Source organism: Crinia signifera, chromosome 6 (genome assembly GCF_055691185.1).
Source record: "Crinia signifera chromosome 6, ASM5569118v1, whole genome shotgun sequence".
NCBI lineage: Eukaryota > Metazoa > Chordata > Amphibia > Anura > Myobatrachidae > Crinia > Crinia signifera.
In genome coordinates this window covers 214,452,457-214,475,969 of record NC_139222.1, presented here as the reverse complement: position 1 = coordinate 214,475,969, position 23,513 = coordinate 214,452,457, and the positions used below count along the sequence as shown (strand labels likewise).

The 23,513-nt window shown below is 46.3% G+C and overlaps 1 protein-coding gene across 1 annotated transcript; it reads left to right on the top strand.

Annotated features, from left to right (window-relative positions):
- The first annotated feature begins 12,010 nt into the window (after positions 1 to 12,010).
- Positions 12,011 to 23,049, top strand: TSPAN10 (tetraspanin 10). Its single transcript, XM_083145565.1, has 3 exons — positions 12,011 to 12,220; positions 21,640 to 22,253; positions 22,702 to 23,049. Exons 1-3 carry the CDS (start codon positions 12,119 to 12,121, stop codon positions 23,006 to 23,008), a joined length of 1,023 nt encoding a protein of 340 aa, XP_083001691.1. The 5' UTR covers positions 12,011 to 12,118; the 3' UTR covers positions 23,009 to 23,049.
- Positions 23,050 to 23,513: the final 464 nt, after the last annotated feature.

Genomic DNA, 23,513 nt, shown 5'->3' with positions numbered 1-23,513 from the left:
CCTGTCGCTCGCTGGTCACTGGTGACACATTCAGACATCCCCACAGCGGTAAAAAATATACCATCAACTACCGGTTGACATGCACGACGACACATGTCGTCTACATGATCACCTGTCCGTGTGGTCTTAGCTATGTCGGCAAAACCGACCGTACGTTGCGGGAGCGCATGGCAGCACACCGCTATTCCATCCGTACAGCTTTGACCACCGGGCAGAGTGATTAACCGGTCTCTAGACATTTTCTGCAAGCTGGGCATAGCCTGGCTACTTTAAGGTACTGTTTAATTGACCACATTCCCGATGACATACGCGGTGGTGATCGCTCACTTAGATTATTACGCTGTGAATCCAGATGGATTCACAGGTTAAACACATTAGCCCCACGCGGCCTCAACGAGTACCTGGGTCTTCATGCTTTTCTATAATATTGTGTTTGTAATTATTGAGCTTATATGATCTGTTATAAAAAGTATCATTAACATATTTGACTTGTACCTTTTTGCATTTTAACTTTTTGTAATGTTTTTTATGTATGTTTGTATGTTACCATGGGAACGCATCACGGCCTCTGACGTCAGTTACTAGGCGTCTGGTCCTTGATTACGCTCTCAACTCACCTGTGATTGTGTTTGGGGAGGGGATATAAGGTGAACCTTGCTGTCTTATTGTTTGTATCTGCCTGATGACGATGTGAATAAAGAGACATCGAAACGTTGCAAAGCTATGCTTTTGATCGTGTGTCCATTATTTGGGAGTGCCGCCGGTGGAACATTTATATATATATATATGTCTAGTTCGTGTCTCCGAAACACTGCCATCTGCTGGCTGAGAGTGAAACTACATCTCTTTCTCTCTTACACATGCACAAACAGAGCGGCAATTACAAGGTAGCAGATTAGCTCGCGAAGCATTTGTTTTGAGCAGGCTTACTAGTTCATTACACCAAGCTATCTTCTTTCATTGCTCCATGGTCTAGTTCTGAAAGTCACGTGTGGCTATGCAGCCCCATGTGGATGCCCTGTGTGTTCTGACACCTTCCAATCTTTAATGCTGGCCACACATCAGACCAACTTTTCTCCAACCATCCAACTAGTTGGTTGGATGGAATAAAAACCTGGTACTGGATAGGACCAAATGTAATTTGTAATGAAGTCATTTGTTTCCCAAATCTGAAAATGGAAAACAACTGTCACTCAGACAATGTACTGTAGTTGGACCTATTTGATTTAAACGATTTCACTGAATGATTTTGTCCATTCTCATGAGTTTGTAAGATAATTGCTTATTGGCATTTGCCCCCATACAGAACCAGATTTTCAATTCAACCAACCAACTGGTTGGATGGTTGGAGGAAAGTTGGTCTGATGTATGGCCAGCATTAGCTTTTCAGAAATTTGTGCTACAGTAGCTCTTCTGTGGGATTGAATCAGACAGGCTAGCTCTAACTGTCCAAGCTTATCGGTGAGCCTTGGGTGGCCATGACCGTATTACCATTTCACCAGTTGTTATTCTTTGCTTCTAACCTCTGCATACAGGGAACACTCCCACAAGACCTGTCATTATGGAGATGCTCTGGCCTAGTTATAGAGGGGATACATATGGATGACCGATAGTGGGGATGCTGGTGGTCAGAATAACAACACCAGCATCCCTATGAAGGGAATCCCAACAGGGGTCAGGTAAGTATACATATTATCTCTCTGCCTCCCTTCCAGCAGCCCACCTCCCCCACAGCCTGACCTTAACCCTCCTAGCTAGTGCCTAACATCTGCTCTGTAGCAAACCCTAAGTCATACTTGCCGACACTCCCGCATTTTGCGGGAGGCTCCCGCTTCAGCCACCATTCTCCTGGTCCCCCGCAAAGCCCCCCCAATCCCCCGGAATTTCAATGCCGAGCTGAAAAAAACAGACTGCGCATGCGCTAGTCCGGCGCGATGTGGGCGGGGCTTGGAACTACTACGCAACATAGCATGATGAGAGCCGCACGGGAGAGCCTGCTTGCAGTCAGCATTGCAAGCAGGGAGACTACGAGCAGCAGCAGTGAAGCCCGCCCCTCTGGCCTCTTCCCCTCACCACCTAAACTAGGAGCTGCACGCTGGAGGCAGAGAGGAAGGGGAGAGACGGGGACCTGCACAGAAAGCAGCTGTGTGGAGACTGACAGACCTGCCAGCTGAGAGCTCGGAGGAGAGGCTGGGGGAGGAGCAGGACTAGTGCTCCGTCCCAGGTTAGTTCATGTTGTTCTGCCACAGACAGAAGCTCCATACTGGCTGGTCCTGTGTGTAGTCAGCTCTGTAATGTGATGTTTCTTTTTGTGTTTACTTATTTAGCTTGGCACTGACTGTAATGTGTGTATGTAGGTGACCTATGGGTGTATCTATTACAGCTGGCAGTGTGTGTGTTTGTGTAGTCAGGTACTGACCCATGTCATTGTGTGTGAATACACTGGCACTGTGTGTGTATAGCCTAACACTGTTCTGTGTGTGTGTGTGTGTGTGTGTGTGTGTGTGTTTACTGGCAGTGATCCCTGTGAATTTTAGGCTGGCACTGAGAATTTGTTCATATGTGTAGGTAGGATCCCTGTTTGTGTGTGTGTGTGTGTGTGGGGGGGGGGGGGGACGATAGTGACCCCTGTGTGTGTGTGTGTAGGCCAATAGTGTGACCAGTGTGTGTGTGTGTATGTGTATGCAGGGACTGGTAGTGACCCCTGTGTGTGTGTGTGTGTGTCTGTGTGTGTGGGGGGGGGGGGGACGGGACGATAGTGACCCCTGTGTGTGTGTGTGCTCTGTGTGTGTGTGTGTGTGTAGGGGGGGGGGAGACGATAGTGACCCCTGTGTGTGTGTGCTCTGTGTGAGTGTGTGTAGGGGGGGGGGCGATAGTGACCCCTGTGTGTGTGTGTAGGGGGGGGGGGGGCGACGATAGTGACCCCTGTGTGTGTGTAGGCCAATAGTGTGACCAGTGTGTGTGTGTGTTTAGGCTGGCAGTGACCCCTGTGTGTGTGTTTGTAGGCTGGTAGTGACCCCTGTGTGTGTGTTTAGGCTGGTAGTGACCCCTGTGTGTGTGTAGGCTGGTAGTGACCCCTGTATGTGTGTGTGTGTGTGTGTTTAGGCTGGCAGTGACCCCTGTGTGTGTGTGTGTTTGTAGGCTGGTAGTGACCCCTGTGTGTGTGTGTGTGTGTGTGTGTTTAGGCTGGTATTGACCCCTGTGTGTGTGTGTAGGCTGGTATTGACCCCTGTGTGTGTGTAGGCTGGTAGTGACCCCTGTGTGTGTGTGTGTGTGTGTGTGTGTAGGCAGGTAGTGACCCCTGTGTGTGTGTGTGTGTGTGTGTGTGTGTGTAGGCAGGTTGTGACCCCTGTGTTTGTTTAGGCTGCAGACACTCCCGGATTTTGCAGGAGGCTCCCATTTTAGGCGTCAGTCCCCCGATTCCCCGCAAAGCCCTCCCAATACCCCTGAATACTAAATTTCCATCTAAAAATCCAGACCGCACAGTGCGAGTCTGTCTGCAATGGGGGCATGATCATGCCTAATAGGCCTGCCATGCACCCCTGGCAGTAGTTAGCATGAGAGCCGCCCAGGCCAGTAAAGCCTGCTGGCGGCCAGCCACCGGGGAGACCTTCCATCACAGCTTTCTCTCTCTAGTGGGAGTGGCAGTAGCAATGGATCCTCCTCTCTTGCCCTGACCCCTGCATGGTGGGAGCTGCACCTTGGAGACATCCAGGACGGTGAGAGACAGTGAGCTAGTGCAGAGAGCAGCTGGTGGGGAGGCTGACAACTGGGAGCCCAGAGAGGCTGCGGGAAGAGCAGGAGTGCCAGGGCTGCAGGTTAGTGTTTCCTCAGCAGCTCCATTTGTCCCCTTTTTGTGTGTGTGTGTGTGTTTGTACAGGTGACCCTTGTTTTTTGGCTAGAGTAAGTTGGCCCCCGACCCCTTTGTGCAAGACACGGTCCTTCATCTGCAGGCCATGCAAACACTCGAGAATCTCATACCTCTCAATTACAGTTGGACAGTCTTGCTAATTGCAGACAGTCCCGCTGTACCTAAGGGGGGGCAGAGATCACTGGCAATCGCTGAAGAGATGCTGTGTTCATGTGCATGGCATCTCTTCAGTGCAGGGAGGAGGCATGCCCCCAAAATGATGAGAATGGGTGTTGCTACACTGGGCCACGCCCACTTTACTGGAGACCACACCCACTTTTGTAGCCCCACCCCCCCCATCCTGGGTCGGGCGCGCCAGGTCACAATTTCAGCCGTGCACAAGTTGGGAGGTATGGAATCTCCCTGAAAGCAGTTTCAAAAAGTAGGCAAGTATGCCCTAAGTACCCCTCAAGTGCTTAACCCTAACTCCCCCTTCCCTGGCCTCACACTAGTGCTCCCTGCAAACTTACCATTCAGCAACTGGAGAATCGGGATTCCGGCGTGGGCATCCTAATTGATGTCTGGATGCCAGCGTCGGCACCCTGACCTCTATGATGTTGAAGTTATCCCTTATAGAGCTATCACAATTTGGCACTCATTCTGATTGACTCAGTACCCGGCTTGTTCGCACTGGGGATTGATGTTTTCATACTGCGCCTATTCGCATATGTGCATGTGCAGGGCTGCTGTGCAGGCAACTTGCATATCACCATGGCGCTCGCACAGGGGGGATGGGATAGAGGCCCAACCCTTTCTCAGCGTACCCATGAAAATGCTGGGAATGCCCAGGAAAACGCTGGGCATCCCCATGTGGACGCAGGCGGGCAGCTGCCTGCCAGACGCTGGTGTCTGACATCACAGTATGTCAGACACCGCCTGCTTCTCAGACCAGACGCAGCAAGTCTAAAGGTGCCCATACACTAGTAAGATTTATCTTCAGATCTGGCTGGTTGGAACAAAAACATGGTTATGGATAAGTGACAATGGGGAAATTTACTTAAGGAAATTTGTAAAACTAGGTGTAAAAATAGGTGTATTTGTATCCAGAAATACACTTATTTTTAACATTTTCTATCCCGAAAATACGGCAATTCATATTCGTATTGATAGCACATCAATACGAATACGAATTGCCGTATTTTCGGGATAGTAAATTTCAAAAATAAGTGTATTTCTGGATACAAATACACCTATTTTTACACCTATTTTTTACAAATTTCCTTTAGTAAATTTCCCCCAATGTGTCAGTTTTCCAGCATTTCCAAGCAAATGGAAAGAAGGGGGTTTTGGTTGTCAATCGCACAAGACAAAATTAGAGAACAATTGGACCCCTCAAATGTATGATCTACAGTAATTTACAGGTCGGGGGTGTGCTACCTAGGGACATAGATATGAGAACAACGACTGGAGAGAAAAAGATATGTCCTAAATAAGGTGCACCTAAGAATTGACAATAAAATTTAACCTTTATTAATGATTCATTTAAAAGGCTGCGAAAATTTTAAAAAACATAAACATACAACATAAATGGGGTAAACACAATTTAAAACTAAGGTGGCAGGCAGAAACTGCTGTTTAGATTATTGAATCTTAAATTTTATTGCATGTATGTCCTTAACAACGCGGTGTGAGACCACCTTATTCTGGTAGGTCCACACTCAGGTTGTGTAGTGTGTAGACACCCAGGAACGGTGCAATCAGCGCAGGTCCACTGGACTTTCTGCGGTGTTGCCACACGCTCTGGTGGGGTCTTGCGTGCTAGGAGTGGGTACAGACCTCTTACAACTCCTAGTTAGTTAATAATACGTCCTATAACTGATGTCGACACTCGGCCCGTCGACTGTTAGTTGACAAAGTATTGCAGATGCTAGTTATTCAATTTCTGGTATATAGGTGCTAGAGATAACACATCTAAAGTTCTGGTAACTAAAATGGCGCTCACTCTATCCTCCTAAGTTATACCTGGATGTCCTCTTGGTACCTTCGGACCGTAAGGAGATGAATTACCAGGGAGGAAAAGCGTTACAATAATGCCACAACTCTACTCCTGCGCTTTGTAAATAAATAGCGCAGGTTAGGTGCTCATTTTTATAACCTGGATACCCCTAGCTGAATGTACAATGCGGGGGAATGAATAACCAGGGAGCATCAATACTGAGGTGTATAATGTATATGTCACTCTCAGAATGGCATCAAGATGTCTGGACCATGTATCACCATGACAACAGATGCCGAATGAGTATACAAACCCGACACACGAGCATCAGTTTCCCTGGTAACCAACAGCAGGTTTTGGGCCAGACAGGAAAGGGAACAACATGATTGGACGCGAGGCGTCAGATGACTCTGCATCATGACGTACACCTACAACGGCACAACCAGCTATCGGATTGGCCGATGTACGTACATAGGACCCACTGTGTCAATAGAAAATCTTAGAGCTCAACGCCGGTATCCGTGGCAACCAACTACAAGCCCAGGTCAAACGGAGAATAAACACGCGATCGGACGCAGAGCGTCAGATGGTACTAAATCGCGATGTTTATTTACAGCAGCACAGCCGGCTTCTGCACTGACCGGCGCACGCACACAGGATCCACGCTGTGAATATATAACCTAATACAGAAGCGTCGGTATCCATGGTAACTAATAGAAAACAGACAGAGAGCAATAGAAACAGCGTGATTGGATGCCTGGTGTCAGATGACACTAATTATGACACGCATCCACAACAGCACAGCCGGCCACTGGATTGGCTGATACATACACACAGGACCTAATAGGTACTTCCTGATAGGCCCTTTACAACGCAGCATCCCATTGAAGGAATGACCCCAGGTGGGTCACCGGGGGCGCGTCCGATATTGCACTCTGATTGGACACTCTTAATACCCATATGCCATATATACCCACACCTTGGCAGAGTCTGGTTGGCCCTGAGGAAGCTGTACTGCGAAGCGCGTGCCGGCTAGCGGTGCGCAGGCGGACAGCTGTTTATTATTTTTCTTATCAATGCATTTTGATTTATGTGTATGTCCTATATGTTTTCAGTCCTAAACTGAAAAAGAGACTTGTGCCCGTGTGCCTTGCGCGCCATTCATATCCGGGGATTGTCAACCATCTCCTTTATTTCTGCATTTAATCTGGTCCAATCTGATCGGGTGTCACCACGCTAACCTGAGAGTGTCATTTACATCAGACACCTCAGGACTGGTCCTTCCTGGTTATTTATTTCCCCACACTTATATTCAGGGGTCTCCAGTTTATATATGTAAAGACCAGACCAGCGCAATTTATATATAAAGCGCATAATATAGTCGTGGTACCTATGCAGGACACCCTGATACATCTTGGTCCAGACATCTTGATGCCATTCTGAGAGTGACATATACATTATACACCTCAGTATTGATGCTCCCTGGTTATTCATTCCCCCGCATTGTACATTCAGCTAGGGGTATCCAGGTTATAAAAATGAGCACCTAACCTGCGCTATTTATTTACAAAGCGCAGGAGTAGAGTTGTGGCATTATTGTAACGCTTTTCCTCCCTGGTAATTCATCTCCTCACGGTCCGAAGGTACCAAGAGGACATCCAGGTATAACTTAGGAGGATAGAGTGAGCGCCATTTTAGTTACCAGAACTTTAGATGTGTTATCTCTAGCACCTATATACCAGAAATTGAATAACTAGCATCTGCAATACTTTGTCAACTAACAGTCGACGGGCCGAGTGTCGACATCAGTTATAGGACGTATTATTAACTAACTAGGAGTTGTAAGAGGTCTGTACCCACTCCTAGCACGCAAGACCCCACCAGAGCGTGTGGCAACACCGCAGAAAGTCCAGTGGACCTGCGCTGATTGCACCGTTCCTGGGTGTCTACACACTACACAACCTGAGTGTGGACCTACCAGAATAAGGTGGTCTCACACCGCGTTGTTAAGGACATACATGCAATAAAATTTAAGATTCAATAATCTAAACAGCAGTTTCTGCTGCCACCTTAGTTTTAAATTGTGTTTACCCCATTTATGTTGTATGTTTATGTTTTTTAAAATTTTCGCAGCCTTTTAAATGAATCATTAATAAAGGTTAAATTTTATTGTCAATTCTTAGGTGCACCTTATTTAGGACATATCTTTTTCTCTCCAGTCGTTGTTTCCAAGCAAATGGTCAACTGTCATTGCTCTCATCCATAACCATGTTTTTGTTCCAACCAGCCAGTTCTGAAGATAAATCAGCGTGTGTATGGCCACCTTAAATCAGACTGACTTAGATTTGTAAGCAGTAAAAAAAAAAATTCGATGGTCGGCAACCATCAAATGATTTTGCCCCCATACGTTACCCTGCGCATGGATGTTTATGCAAAACATCCATTCACTAAGCGGTGGGGATGTTCAGAGCACAGTGGGGGTTGTTAGAAGGCTCGCTAAGTAGTGAAGTCTCACTGCTTAGCGAGCCAACCAGAATCACCACCTTTGGCCCCGCCCTTGTCAGAGTCACTCAGATATTTCTGTTCAGCAATTTTTCCTGCTTACAACACATCAATTTTAAAAGCTGCTCAGTTATCCCACGTATTGACAGGTGCCATTTTAACAATATAATAAATGTTATTCACTTCTCCTATGTGGTTTTATTGCTTAGGTCAGTGGTTCCCAAACTTTTCTGAATCACGGCACCCTAGAGCATCAAAATATTTTCAAGGCACCCCTAGGCTAAATGCTTCTTATCGAGAAATTCAGAAAAAATGAAGTGCATTGTGTGTATATGTCACAGTTATGTGGTGAGGGACATGATTTGCTCCTGTTTGTCCACATATATTATTAATGGCAGCCACAAGCACTGGTTTGCCTGGTACATTGACCCATGGTACATTGGTACATTGACCATAAATAATTTGAATTGATCCTGGTCCACCAACCCAAGGCACCTCTGCAAGTGTCCTGAGGCACCCCAGGGTGCCTAGGCACACAGTTTGGGAACCACTGGCTTAGGTGTATACTGGTGCGCTGTATGTAGCACACTCTGCATAGTATGGTCCATAGAGTAAATAGGATACAGATAAGACCTATAAGTTTGGGATCCAAGCAACAAAGCAGGGAAGAAAAAGGGCAGATATGTTACCCACTGCAAATCGTGGTGCTGCTTTGTGTGATGTCACACCACCAAGACATTTCTAACTTTGTTGTGAATGTAATAACTTGCTACACTACATGTGAATCATTTCAGTGTGTCAGTGTGAATCATTTTTGGGAAGGAAGCTTTTCTAGAGGAATTAGTACATAAAACATCAATACAGTACATATCATCATACTCAACAGTAATATGATGCCAATTAAATTTACCCAGCAGTATTTGTGTTATGCCATACCAAGGGGTATGGATCATTGGATAGACATGAACTAGGTCAACAAGCATTAGGTCAACATGTATGAAGGTCAACATTGGTTAGGTCAACAGGGTCATTAGGTCGACATAAGCATTAGGTCGACATTCAAAAGGTTGACATGGGGTTTTTCACCTTTTTTTACCTGAATGTCAACACAATCGACATGGACGCTGAAACGTATCACCAGGTCCCCTCACATCCTTTGGGCACGCTACGATCGGCACACTATTTTATGCTCCCACCACACCCTAGTGGATGGTAGGACATGAACTACCACCTATCGGCACATAAAAAAGTGAAACACTCCATGTCGACCTTTTGACTGTCGACCTTCCCCATGTCGACCTAATGCTTGTGTCGACCTTCACGCATGTTGACCTAGTGGTGTCGACCTAATCAGTGGCGTAACTATAGCACCGCAGCCCCCGCGGTCACGGGGAGGCGCTGTGCATATGGGGGTGCTGCGGTGCTAGTCACCTCCCATCCGCCGCTTGCCCACCCGCCGCCCGTCCATCGCCCGCAGCCATACCTGTCTTCAGTGGTGGACGGTCATTCTTCTGCTAGTGAGACGGACCACAATAAAATGTCTGCCCCATATAACAGACAGTTCTCTGATACTGTCTGCTGTATGGTGGCGGACATTTTGTGTTGGTCCGTCTCCATAGCAGAAGAATAAAGCCAGCAAGGGAGCCGGGACCAACAAGACAGGTAAGGCTGCGGACGGGGGGTGCGACGAGGGAGGGGGGGGGGCGCCTCCCCATTAACGGCGGGGGGGGGCGCCCAATTCATAGTTACGCCACTGGACCTAATGCTTGTAGACCTAGTAGCCGTATCCCATACCAAGGTAGCAATGTGCATGTTGGTACATAGCTTTTTATTTGTGCCTTTACATGCATATGCCATATTTGTGCCAGTAATATACAGTTTTCCTTTTGGGACCAGTAGCTGAATCCTACTGAACTACATCGTTGTGAACTTGTACACTGAAGCAGTCAACATGACTTTCCGTCGACAGGTCGCAAGGTTGACATGGGTTTTTTCACTGCTTTTTGACCCGACAGGCGGTATTTCATGCCCTACCATCCACTAGGACGTGGTGGGAGAATAAAATAGCATCGCGAGCAAAGCGAGGGGCTGCGGTTCACTTCCAGCTGTGTCCATGTCGACCTCACGACCTGTCGACGGAAAGTCATGTTGACTGTTTCACCTGTACATTCTATATGTCGGTATTTTGACCTTGTCGGGATTTTAAATGTCGGGATTTTGTCCTTGTCAGGATTTTAAATGTCAGGATTTTGTCGGTATTATGACCCATTCGGGATTTTGACCCTGCGGGATTTTGGCAGGTGGGCGGCCTGCCATATGCTGGTCTCCCTTCACTGCTCTTCCGGATGACGGTGCCAGATCCTCATCCTTCTTCAACAGGCACAGCAACGGCATGATCATTACGTCATCATACCTCCCAACATCACCCCCTCCAGGAGGGACACAATGCTCTGTTTCTGAACTTCCCTCTTCATTTATGATTGCTATAACCTGTGTTCAAACGCCATTCTTATTACTTAACCTGTTCAACACAGGTGATAGCAATCATAAATGAAGAGGGAAGTCCAGAAACAGAGCAATGTGTCCCTCCTGGAGAGGGTCATGTTGGGAGGTATGCGTCATGGCACCTGGCGCCCCGGGTTGATGGCTTACTGTGGGAGCTCCCAGGCAGCTGTCACTAATAAAGATTGGAGGCAGGCTGTGTCTGTGCAGCTGGCTGAGGATGACCCATGGCCCACTACTATTGAGGGGGGCTGGCAGCCATGTGGGCTGCGGAGATAGTGCGGCCCAGGCCCTACCCCAGACTTTCCCAACCACGGTCCTCAAGGCACACCAACAGTGCAGGTTTTAGTGATATCCAGGCTTCAGCACAGATGGTTTAATCAGAATCACTCAGATACTAATTAAGTCACCTGTGCTCAAGCCGGATATCACTAAAACCTGCACTGTTGGTGTGCCTTGAGGACCGTGGTTGGGAAAGCCTGCCCTACCCCCTGTCAAAACAACCGGGCCCAGGTCAGTTGTCCCCATAGCACCCTCCTGATTGGCGGCCCTGCTGCCAGCGGTGAGACAGTACCAAAAAACAACACTGTTCTGTGAAAACTGACAGTTGAGAGGTACGCCCGTCTTCATACCTCCCAACATAACCCTCTCCAGGTGGGACACATTGTTCTGTTCCTGCACTTCCCTGGTAATGTATGATTGTCATCACCTGTGGTGAAACACCTTTCTTATCGATGAACCTGTTTCACACAGATGAAGGTAATCATGCATTAAGAAGAAAGTTCAGGAGCAGAGCATTGTGTCCCTCCTGGAGAGGATCATGTTAGGAGGTATGTATCTTGGTCCTCAGGGAACATTTCCGGTCCAGGTTTTAAAGATAACCATACATGGGCACAGGTGTCCAAAGTATGATCTCAGTCTATTTGATTTAACCATCTGTGCTCAGCCATGGATAGCTTTGAACCTGGACCTTTAGGGTGCCTTGAATATACGTTTGGGATCCACTGAAATAAAAAATATAGGTTACAGTTTTTTTATGTCTTCAAGGAAGTATAGTGGTAACTATGTATCCTGTGTCATCATTTACGAATAAACAATCTAAACCAAGGCCATTATGGGTTAACAAACTGAGATTAATTGTGCTTTTTTTTTCCTCCCAGAAAGGGAGCACTCACATGATGAGGGGCTGACCAACAGTCTGCTGATTGCACTGCAGGGAGATGGGGTCGGATAATCAGTAGAACAGTTAAAATATATTTTTAAACAAGATGGGTGCAAAAATATTGAAACTATTCCAAAAACTTTCCTCCTTTTCTGGGTTTAAGAGGAATACAGAGGAACATGATGAGTCCAGCAGCTTGTTGCCCAAGGTAATTCTTGTTTTGAGAAAATTGATTTATTTACCCTGTAATGACTATCTGTTTATTTTAAAGAAGTTACTAATACCCCTTTTGCACATACAGCCAGCTACGGTATATCCTGGAGTTTGCGCGTGTATGTATGCGTAACCAGGGATTTCTGCATGTGTGTGTCTGTACATGTGGTCGGGAATATAGATTGCAAGTTCCACCGGGGCAGGGACTGATGTGAATGTTGAACTATACTCTGTAAAGTGCTGCGGAATATGTGTGCGCTATATAAGAAACTGATAATAATTAATAGTAAAAATAATTATAATTAATTATGTGCAAGGAAACAACCCAGTTGTGGGGTTGTGGTCCCAGACTAAATGCTGGGACCACAACCCTTCTCTCACTCAGGGACATGGAGCTGAGACCCGGGAATTTGCAGGCTTGTTAGAGCTGGGAAATTCCTGGATCATGTCTGAAAACGGCATAAGTTATAGATTTTTATACTGTAACGTGATTGCATACAGATACGTTTATTAGGAAGCTTAAGTTCAGCTGGAGGATTGTGGAATTGTCACTTCCATGTATACGTGTCTGGTTTTACATAGTAAGTGTATGGTGATCCCCCCCCCCCCCCCCCCCCCTCCCCCCCCTCCCCCCTCCCCCCCCTTTGCTTTATTTCTTGCATTTACTTTGTATTGTGGTTGTATTAGATTTAAATGTGAAAGCAATGGCATGGAAACTGCTGACTGTAAACACTGATACTGACTAAAGCCGTGTACACACGGCTGCAATAGGGGCTGAAATCACTGGGAATATGGTCGCTGCCGACCATATTGCCAGTGATTGGAGTGTGCCTCGGCGATAAATCGCCGGGTGCGCGCTCCCGTTTTTAGCCCCATTCTAATCGCTGGGCGCAGGAGCTTACCTCTCTGGTCGCTGATGAAAAGGAGAATCTGAGCAATATATCTCCCCCGTGTTTACGCACCTTAAATGCTGAGTAAAACCATCACTATACCTTAAACAAGAGGTCCACAACTACAGTGCTCAAGGCCCACTGAAGCTGGGTACACACCTAAAGCGGTACTTATGTAGTATCTGGGCGTCCGATTTAGAAATCGGATCGCATCGCATCGTATCGCATCGCATGCGACCAAATCGTATGCGATGCGATGGTCAAGATTTTTCCATAGGATTCAATGTTAAAATGGTCTGAGTCCATTTTAACATAGAATTCAATGGGAAAAAGGGGTCCTTTTCCTTTCCCCACTATCCAAGTGGGCATGGAGTTGGATATAAACCTGTGGCGAGCGGACACAGAATACTTTTTAAGAAATATGCGTCCCCTCGCGGGGCTCGCCACGCTTCGGGCTCGGTGGCTCGCTGCGCTCGCCACGCTATATAAAATCAACTCTATGCCCACTTGGATAGTGGGGAAATGAACAGGACCTTCTTAACATTGAATCCTATGCAAAATCGCATCGCATCGCATCTGATTGTATGCCTTAAGGTAAGGCATACAATCACAAAATCGGCAGCCCAGATACTACATAAGTACCCCTAAAGCTTTATCTGTCTGGCCGACAATCAGACCTTTGCTCCCAAATACTGAATAACAGACCCACACCCTCTAACAGGACGCATTCCATTAGGTATAAAATGCTCTGCTTCTGAACTTCCCTCTTAATTGATAATTGCAGTTACCTGTGTTGATCTAGCTCAGTAATGATAACAGTGTGTCAAACACAGGTGATGGCAATCCTACATTAAGGAAGAAGTCCAGAAGCAGAGCAATTTGTACATAATGGTTTATGGTTTTAAACCAGCAGTGAAATAAAAAGGGAGGGAGAGTAGGAGTAGAGGGGGGAGTTCAAAGGGCTTCTATGTTGCAGATGATTAAAATGACTGAGCTGTCAGTGCAGGACCTGTGCTAGGGTGTTCGGCGACCCCCTGAAAACGATAAGTTTGCGCCCTCCCATACTTTACAAAGAGCACGTGCTGAAGGCACACACTGAAAAAGCGGGTGTATAATGCCTGTAGTAGTGCCTCTAATACCACTTTTACACCAGAATGCCGGTAGGACCCGGGAAATTGAACACGGGAAATTGCAAGGGCATGCCCTGCCTCAGACCCCATTTATACCCCTTTTACACCAAAAACCCTGGTCGGACCCTGGTCTTTGAATGCTGGAGTATCCAGGGTCTGACCCTGCTTTATACCCCATTTACACAGCACTTTGACCTGGGTCGGACCTGGGTCTGCACCATTTACACTGAACCTGGGTCAGCCCTGCCTTAAATAATATTTTATATATATATTTATAGAAAAATATATATATATATATATATATATATATATATATATATATATATATATATATATATATATATATATATATATATATATATATATATATATATATATATAGAAATATATATATATATATATATATATATATATATATATATATATATATATATATATATATATATATATATATCAGGGCTGACCCAGGTTAAGTGTTTTTTTTTTTTTTTTTTTTTTTAAGGTGCTGGGGGTGCCGGAGGGTACCTGTCCTGCCTGCTGTGCTTGGTGTACCTGGGGGTACCGGGGTGCTGGGGGGTGCAAGGGGTGCTGAAGGTACCTGTCCTGTCTGCGGTCGGATCTCAGCGGAGAAGATGATGTGCGCCGTTGCTGTACCACCCCCCCCCCTCCCCGGCAGACGGTCCCTGCGGCGTATGGAGTGTCAGTGGCGGGGGTCCCTCTGGCGCATGGGAACTAGTACTAGTTCCTATGCGCTGGAGGGACCGCCGATACTGACACTCCATACGCCGCAGGGACCGGCTGCCGGATGCGGGGGGGGGGGGGGGGGGTGATACAGCAGCGGCGCACATCATCTTCTCCGCTGAGATCCGACCGCAGGCAGGACAGGTACCCCCAGCACCCCTAGCACCCCCGTACCCCCAGCACAGCAGGCTGACAGGTACCCCCCTCTCCTCAGCAGCCGCAGGGACCCCCCTCCTCCCGCAGCAGCTGGGAACATCTTCCCCAGCGCTGCACGCTGTGGACCCGCTGCGGGTGCCTGCACCCGCAGCGGGACCATTTACACCGACATTTACACGGGTCCTATCCGTGTTCTACCCAGGTCAGGACCTGGGTAGAGGACCCGTGTAAATGGAAACGGATACCCCCCATTTACACCGCCGCGGATCCGGGTCTGACCCGCCGCTGACCCGGATTTTTCGGCGGTGTAAAAGGGGTATTACACCAGGGTTGCCGACCCTCCCGGAATTTGCGGGAGTCTCCCGAAAATCGGGTCCTTCCTCCCGGCCCCCGGAAGGGTGGGCAACCCTCCCGAAATCAGGGGGACCCCCACTGAGCCCCCCGATCGCGGCATTTATATGCCGCAATCCGCGGGTCTCAGGGGAGGGGGCGGAGCTAAAACGGCACAATCGTGACATTTTAGCACCGCCCCCTCCATGGATAACTGTCATTTCGGCTATTTCTTGTAATGGGGGCGGGGCTTAATGACGTCACAGTTAAGCCCCGCCCCCAAAACGAGTAATGCTAGATTCCTCTCCGGGCTTCTCCCGGAGAGGATTTCTTCAAAGTCGGCAACCCTGATTTACGCTCAATCCGGGTTATTCCTGTGTAATGCCCTTTTACACTGAAAACGGATCAACCCTGTCTTTCCTTGCTGGTGTCATTAAAAATTGACATTTTGGGCTGTTTGAGATGAGGTCACAAGAAAGGCAAAAGGGAGGGGGTGGGGTCTGCTCCCAGCATTGCAGCAAAGATGGCAGACGGAGTAGCTGTGTTTCACTTTCTGCTGTACTTTTCAGCAATAGAGAGTTTGAAGCAGCTTCTCACACTGGGCCTTATTCTCGTTCACTCTTTCTGACAAATTCCTTCTTAGATGGACAAAACCATATGCACTGCAGGGGGGCAGATGTTACTTGTGCAGAGAGAATTAGATTTGGGTGAGGTTTTACTTCAAAGTGAGATCTATATTGCAGTGTAAAAATAAAGCAGCCAGTATTTACCCTGTACAGAAACCGAATACCTCGCCCAAATCTAATTCTCTCTGCACATGTTAAATCTGCCCCCCTGCAGTGCACATGGTTTTGTCCATCTAAGAAGGATTTTGTCAGAAAGAGTGAACTAGAATAAGGCCCACTGTGCTACCTGCTGCAGTCTTGGAGGAGAGCGCAATTCTTAGCTGAGAGGTCTAGATCTCGATGCCAATGATTTGCAGGAGCTCACGTACCTCCTTATCAGACCAGTTGGATGTAGTGGACATGATGGTGCAGGTCAGGTTTCGGGTCTGCCAAATAGTCATGCTGAGGGTGATGCTGTGGGACACAGTGCGTGACGGCCAGCATGTGCTGCTGCAGATGAGGCCGTAAACACATTGGGGTGAGTGCTTCTAGCACAGACTGTTGCTGTAGTGTAAGGAATAGGCTGCAAACAGCGTGGCAACGCTGCTGCAATGCTCCATGCGCGGGCATGTGCCCTGTGCGGGTCTCTAGCAGATTACATCATTTGCCAGAGCCGTAGAAGCCCCAATCAGATCTACGCGGCCTTCTCCCCGGCAAATAACCCGTATAATGACCATTTATGCCATCCTGAGCTCTGGATAAGCCCTGTGTCCGACCCTGAACATTTGCCGGGTCAGATTCCCGGGAAACAGTACCGGCGTTTATTTTTTTTTCAGCCCATTTACACCGCACCCCGCACCGGACTGGAGCAGCAATATTCCGGGTCCAACCTCCGGTGTATAAGGGGTACATTTATTAAGGTCAGTCCTGGTACAAAGTTAGTACGAACGGGATTGGCTGTGAATGGGCTGCCAATAAGTATGGAGAAAGCAGCAAATTTTAAAAGCTGCCGTATTCTCATGCTTCGTATTTCCTGATATCATAGCCAGGGCCGTTTCTAGACAATTTAGCTCCCAGGGCACAGAAATAAAAATGCGCCCCCCCCCCCCCCTCCATCCCCAAATTTATAGAAGAAATTGTGCGGGCCGAAGGCGCACGCGCCGAAATAGGGGGCGTGGTTTATTTTAAAGGGGGTGTGACTTAATAAAAGGGCGTGGTTTAGCAGGTAAACAATTACCTTACATCTTACTTTCGCAACCTGTCCAGACATTGGTTACCGCAGGAATTGTCATTGTCCTCCCGCACTTAAGTTGGCCGGCTGAAGGCCACATAGTGACATAAAAATATAAAGGCCCACACAGTGACCTAGTATGCCTCACAGATCAAGGCCAAACAATGACAGACTACTTAAATCATTATACACTATTTATCTGTGATGACAATTACACATTACGCCGCACACTGTGATGACAATTACATATTACGCCGCACACCATGATGAAAATTACACATTATGTTGCACACCGTGATGACAATTACACATTATGTCCCACACAATGATGCCCATTAGACCCCACACTGTGATGGCAATTACACAATACTCCCCACACCATAATGCCAATTACACGTTATGCCCCACGCGCCGCTGCACTACAACTGATGCCGTTTAATAATATGCCCCCACAGTGCCATACATATATGCCCCCACAGTGCCACACATATACCCCCACAGTGCCACACATATGCCCCCACAGTGCCAAACATATGCCCCCCCCCCCCACAGTGCCAAACATATGCCCCCCCCCCACAGTGCCAAACATATGCCCCCCCCCCCCACAGTGCCAAACATATGCCCCCCCCCCCCCACAGTGCCAAACATATGCCCCCCCCACAGTGCCAAACATATGCCCCCCCCCACAGTGCCAAACATATGGCCCCCCCACAGTGCCAGAAGCAGCACAACTCACTGTGGCCCTGAGTGCTGGTGCGGGGCGCGCATCGCGCGTCTCTCCTTCCCCTTCACTGTGTACCTGAAGCTGTCAGCCATTCACACCTTGCGGGCTCCTGATTGGCTGCCGGCCCGCATTGGCTGACAGCCCAGTGAGCGAGGGGAAGGAGAGATGCCGCGCGATGTCAAAATCAAGTGGCGGCTGGGGAGAAAGGGAAGCAGCGGCGCTGGGGGAGCTGCCGGGCGGCTGTTAACAGAGGCGGACAAACCGTGCGGCGCCCCGGGCTGCTGCACGGCTTGTCCGCCTCTACAAACAGCCCTGATCATAGCCATTCGTATTTGGCTGGCATCCAAAAACATATGACCCGGGAACATTGCACGAATCTGACTGATCTGTGCGATGCTGCCGGGTCATACATATTTGCTGCCCTGTGTAAAAGATGGGATAAATAATAATAAAAAAAACGGCGTGCAGTTCCCCCCCCTTCCAGCCCTGGGCTCATTGAGCCAATCCCGGTTGCAGAAATACAAGGGTCCCCCTGTATCACAAGCTCCCACCGGCTAAAACATGGCAGGCTTAGCTGGTCAGCCCAGGCCGGATCCCTGGGGGAGTAGGGAGGGACCTTCCAATATCAATGGTCATGTTCTATCACCGGTGCAGACATTTGTACAGCTGAATTAATCTGACCTTGCCCATATATAATTAAATACGCATTGTAAATTTACTGGCCACGGGTCCTGGTTGTGATTTGGCTGCATTCGTACCCAGGGGTTAAAGTGAAGGGGAACGGGGCGGACCTGAGTTCCACCACCTCTAATGTTGAGGTGGAACAATTTAACCTCCACATTGGTCCTGCACAGTAATTTTCACAGAAAAGCATTGTAGTTTGCAGGAGGATGACAAAAACTCTACCACTGGCCCTGTCTCTGCCTAATGGGGGGGTAATTAGGTGGCTTAGAGAAATGAGTTCCCCCACCTCTGCATGACCACTTTAAGCCCTGTTCGTACTAATTCGATCTTAGTAAATATACTCCTTAGTCTCAGATTTAATGTGCCCAGCAGTGCCTTGTGCCAGGAAATTAATTGGTGCCCTCCCGCAAACACACAAAAAAAGGTGCCGAAGGGGCATGGCCAACTAATAGTACCAATTCACAATACACCACACAGTAGTGCCACTTATACACATTGCACACTTTAGACACACTGCCACCAATGACCTATTATGCTGCGCACCGTATTGCCCATTACACATTACCCCCCTCCCCGGCAGCGCTGGCAGAAGAGACTGCATGCATGTGTAGTGTAAATGGCGCTGTCCCAGGAATAACCTGAGTCACAATGTGAAGGTGCATGTCCCAGGTCTGTACCGGGTTGGAATTCCAAATCCCAGGTCATACTCAGGACATTTGTGGACAAGAGGTAGGCAGAGTGTGGGCAGAGAGTATAGCGGCCAATCCCACTGATTTATGAGGTTATACCTGAAATCCTAATTGGGAGATCATGGGCAAAGCTACAGCGTAGTGTAATACATATTTAGGATTGTTTGAAAATAATAAACTCCAAATGATGACTTAATGATACTAATAGTTTTAACATCTTTTAATAATGTGTTTAAAGTTAAATGGAGTTGGAACAATCATTAGGGGCATTGACATAATGATTTACTTTTAAAGTTGAATAAATGTTCCCTGTGGGGCCATAGCTACTGATCTGCACCGTCTCACACTGACCTCCTTAGGCTGCCTTAAGGGGGCCATACACTAGGGACCTTATTCTGGTTGACTCACAAGGCTGCGAAATTCGCAGCCTAGCGAGTCCACCAAAGGCCGCAATCCCCCGTATGGCTTCAAATAGATGATTTGCATAATCATCCATTCGCAGCCGGGGGGGGGGGGGGGGGGGGAGGGAGAGAGAGATATCATTCGATGGTCGGCAGGATGCGATTTTATCCCAAGTAAATTCCCAGGGAGCTGTGGGGCCAGGAGAATATATACATATATATCTATCTAGAGCGCTTCATGGTACAATATCGTTTTTATTAAAAAGAGATAATCTCAATAATCGTATCCACAATGATTGAATACAACTCGTACCCCACTGTTCCTAGAATAGAATACCACATGATTTAAAAAACAATAGGTCACCGGCAATGAGCTAGCATGTATCCACGGGTCCTGCTGCGGCGTCTGTGTTAAGCCGAACACTCCCGGCACCAGCAAGCAGCTCTCCTCTCCTAGACGTCCGGCTAGTCATTACATCTGATGGGTGTCGCCCAAATGCGTTTCGTCAGAGACTTCGTTAGTAGGCCCACTATTTGTCAAAACCCAGCTTGTCCCCAATACATCAATCTAAATCCGCTTGTTGTGCTTATGGTCACACCAAAACTTCACCGCCTGTCTTCCTGTCTATTATGGGATCACAATTTAATCAAATAATTGTATCATACAGATTTGTAGCATCACATAAAGATGAATTTTTGTTATTTTTTTTATTCTGAGTACCAATACATCCATTTCTTAAGTGTTGTAGAAGGGTTATAAAAAGGACACGCATTAATAAACACAGGTTGAGTATCCCTTATCCAAAATGCTGGGGGCCAGAAGAATTTTGGATAACTGATTATTCCGTATTTCAGAATATTTTTATATTTCAATGATGTATCTTGCATTTATGTTGTACAAACACATGAACTACACACAAATATATTTTATTTGTGCATAAAACAAGGTTTCAAAACGTGAAACAAAGTTTGTGTCCTATCTCAGGTACTGAATTCATGTTTTTTTTACTTTCTGGAATGTATGGTTTTTGGAATAATTTGGATAAAGGATATTTAGATAAGGAATACTCAATCTGTATATGCAAATCATTATCCTTATGAAAATAAAAAAAAAGGGGATTTAAGTTATGTTTCCCAGGTGATTGCTCCTCAGTGACCAAAAGCATGACCGATCTAAGGGTGCAGGAAGTCAGAGGGGTCAGGTGGTCCTGTGAGCGACCTTCTGTAGAAAGATTATTTTCTATATATCTGATTGGTCACACTGACCATGCTAGGCAAGTGGTTAAAGCATATAAGCAAATATTGGAAGGTCAGTAGACACTAGAGAAGGTTTAGGGCATTGATTTATTAGATTTTCCTTGACTTCATTTTAAAAGATGTACTATACTTACCTACTCTCCTGAAAGTTGGGAGACTTGCGATTTTTCACTCAGTCATCTGCACCCCTGGAAAAGTATACTGCTCTCCTGCATCCACCCTTTTTTAACCTTTCCTGCACTAACTGTGCCCCTGTTTGTTTTATATTGTTTTATAATTATTAATTGCACTTGTTGAAGGGTGTTTTTAGGAGAGTCGTGTTTAGCTACAGATCTTTTTTTTTTTTTTTACTTTTTATGGACTAATGGTTTTAAAAGTATTACTTGTACATGAAATGTTATAAACTGGGTGTTGCCTTGATTTTATGATTATTTTTTTTATTATTTTAAATTCCTATTATTATTATTTTTTTATCATAATTTAGATGAAATAAATGATGCTCAATTGAGCCCTGTGTTGTAAAAACATACTTTAATGAATGTCTTTTTTTTTTTTTTTTTCAACTATTTTTTGCAGGATCCTACAAGACAACAAAAGGCAGAATGTACTCCACAATCAAATGGATTCCAATACTATACCCATGATAGTGGTGCTGGAGTGGACGACTGCATAGCCTCTACTTCCATGCCACAGAAAGATTTGCAACTTAATACCTATCGACCTGATCCATTTGTACCGCTTATTAAATATCTCATGTTTTTCTTCAACTTCATCTTCTTTACTGTGGGATTTTCCATATTGTGCATTGGATTTTGGGGGCTTTTTGACAAGCAATCATTGATGGGTGAAAAAATTGGTAATCTAAGTACTGACCCTATGCTCCTATTTGTACTGGTGGGCCTAATCATGTGCATCTTTTCAGCATCGGGATGTGTGGGCTTCATCAGAGAGAATGCAGGCCTTCTCAAGTTTTTCTTTGTTGGAATAAGTACTCTGATATTTGCACAATGCTTGACAGCGTTGGTAGTCCTGTGTTTCCATGATCAAATTCAAAATTCTGTGAAGAATACCATGCTGGTGTCTGTGAGTAGATACCAAGATGATTCAGATATAAAGTTTATATTGGATGAGATTCAACTTGGCATGGAGTGTTGTGGCGTGCAGTCCTACAAAGACTGGTCGGTTAACCTGTAAGTACCAATGTTCTCTAATGTAAAAGTGGAGTCCAAACAATAACCTATTACCATTCCCTTAATTTAGATATGTTCCTTCTCCCCAAGTCTGGTTGTTACTGCTGATACAAGGCCCATAATCCTTTTGTTTCAGAAGAATTCAAAGTTATTCCCCCAATTAGCGACTTAGATTTTTTTTTCTTGGATAAATCACATTAATTGTTACTTAAAAATTACTGTTACTAATACTACTACCTTCTTAATAGAAATATTGTGTGCTGAGAAATTGGCCAAGATGATAGTTTGTTCTGAAGATCCTTCTGAATGCTGATGGTGTGACTATTTTGAGATCTTAGTATCCTAGGAACCTGAAAGAAAATGTCAGTCTTCAATGGAATTTATTGATTGTGTAATAGAGATTCTAATTGCAAAAACAAATCTTCTCCAATTTTTTTTACCCCTCCAGGTATTTTAACTGTAGTTCTCCTGGAGTTCACTCTTGTGGAGTCCCTTACTCATGTTGCATTGACCCACTTCAAAATGGCACGGTACCTAATTCGCAGTGTGGATTTGGAGTCCTAGGAATGAGTGAAATTATGGCTGGAAACCTGGTTTACCTTGGAGGATGTGTAGCCCAGATGGCTGTTTGGCTGCAGCGCAAAATGTGGGACATTTTTGCAGGTTTCCTCTTGCTCACTGTCGCTGAACTAATCTGTGTTCTGTGTGCCCAAAGAGTAATTCATGAGCTACAGGTAATAAAATCCCTATGTTAATGTCTGCTGTTCATTAAAAAGATACAATCAATAAAAATTGACCTTACTTTTTATTTATAATTTAACCGGTACTTATATGTTAGTTGGCGCCCACTAAGATATTTGCTTAGTTTTCCGCGTCCCCTCGCGGGGCTCGCCACGCTCGCCACACTATAGAAAATCAACTCCATGCCGACATGGATAGTGGGGGTATGAGCGTACTAACTATAGTGGGCGCCCAACTAACATATAAGTACCATTTAACCCAATAATCAGAGTTGGTTATTAACAAAGACATTTTGGCCTAACTACGTGCGGACCTTCACTTCTATCAGTCATTTTAGAGGCATTACCTCTCTGACTTCTTAGACACTGAGTAGTATTGAATACATTATTAATATTTAACACTATAGATCAGGGGTGGCCAACCCATGCGAGACAAAGAGCCCAAAAATTTGTCCTGATAAGACAAAGAGCCGCAACCATTTAAAAATGGGCGTGGCCTAGCTCCCAGAAGGTCACGCCC

What these genes read in the sequence shown, in the direction of transcription:
- TSPAN10 (XM_083145565.1), top strand. Translation starts at nt 12,119, where the DNA reads ATGGGTGCAAAAATATTGAAACTATTCCAAAAACTTTCCTCCTTTTCT. An exon ending in CCAGCAGCTTGTTGCCCAAG is followed by an intron (nt 12,221 to 21,639) that starts GTAATTCTTGTT and finishes TATTTTTTGCAG; the next exon opens with GATCCTACAAGACAACAAAA. An exon ending in AAAGACTGGTCGGTTAACCT is followed by an intron (nt 22,254 to 22,701) that starts GTAAGTACCAAT and finishes TTACCCCTCCAG; the next exon opens with GTATTTTAACTGTAGTTCTC.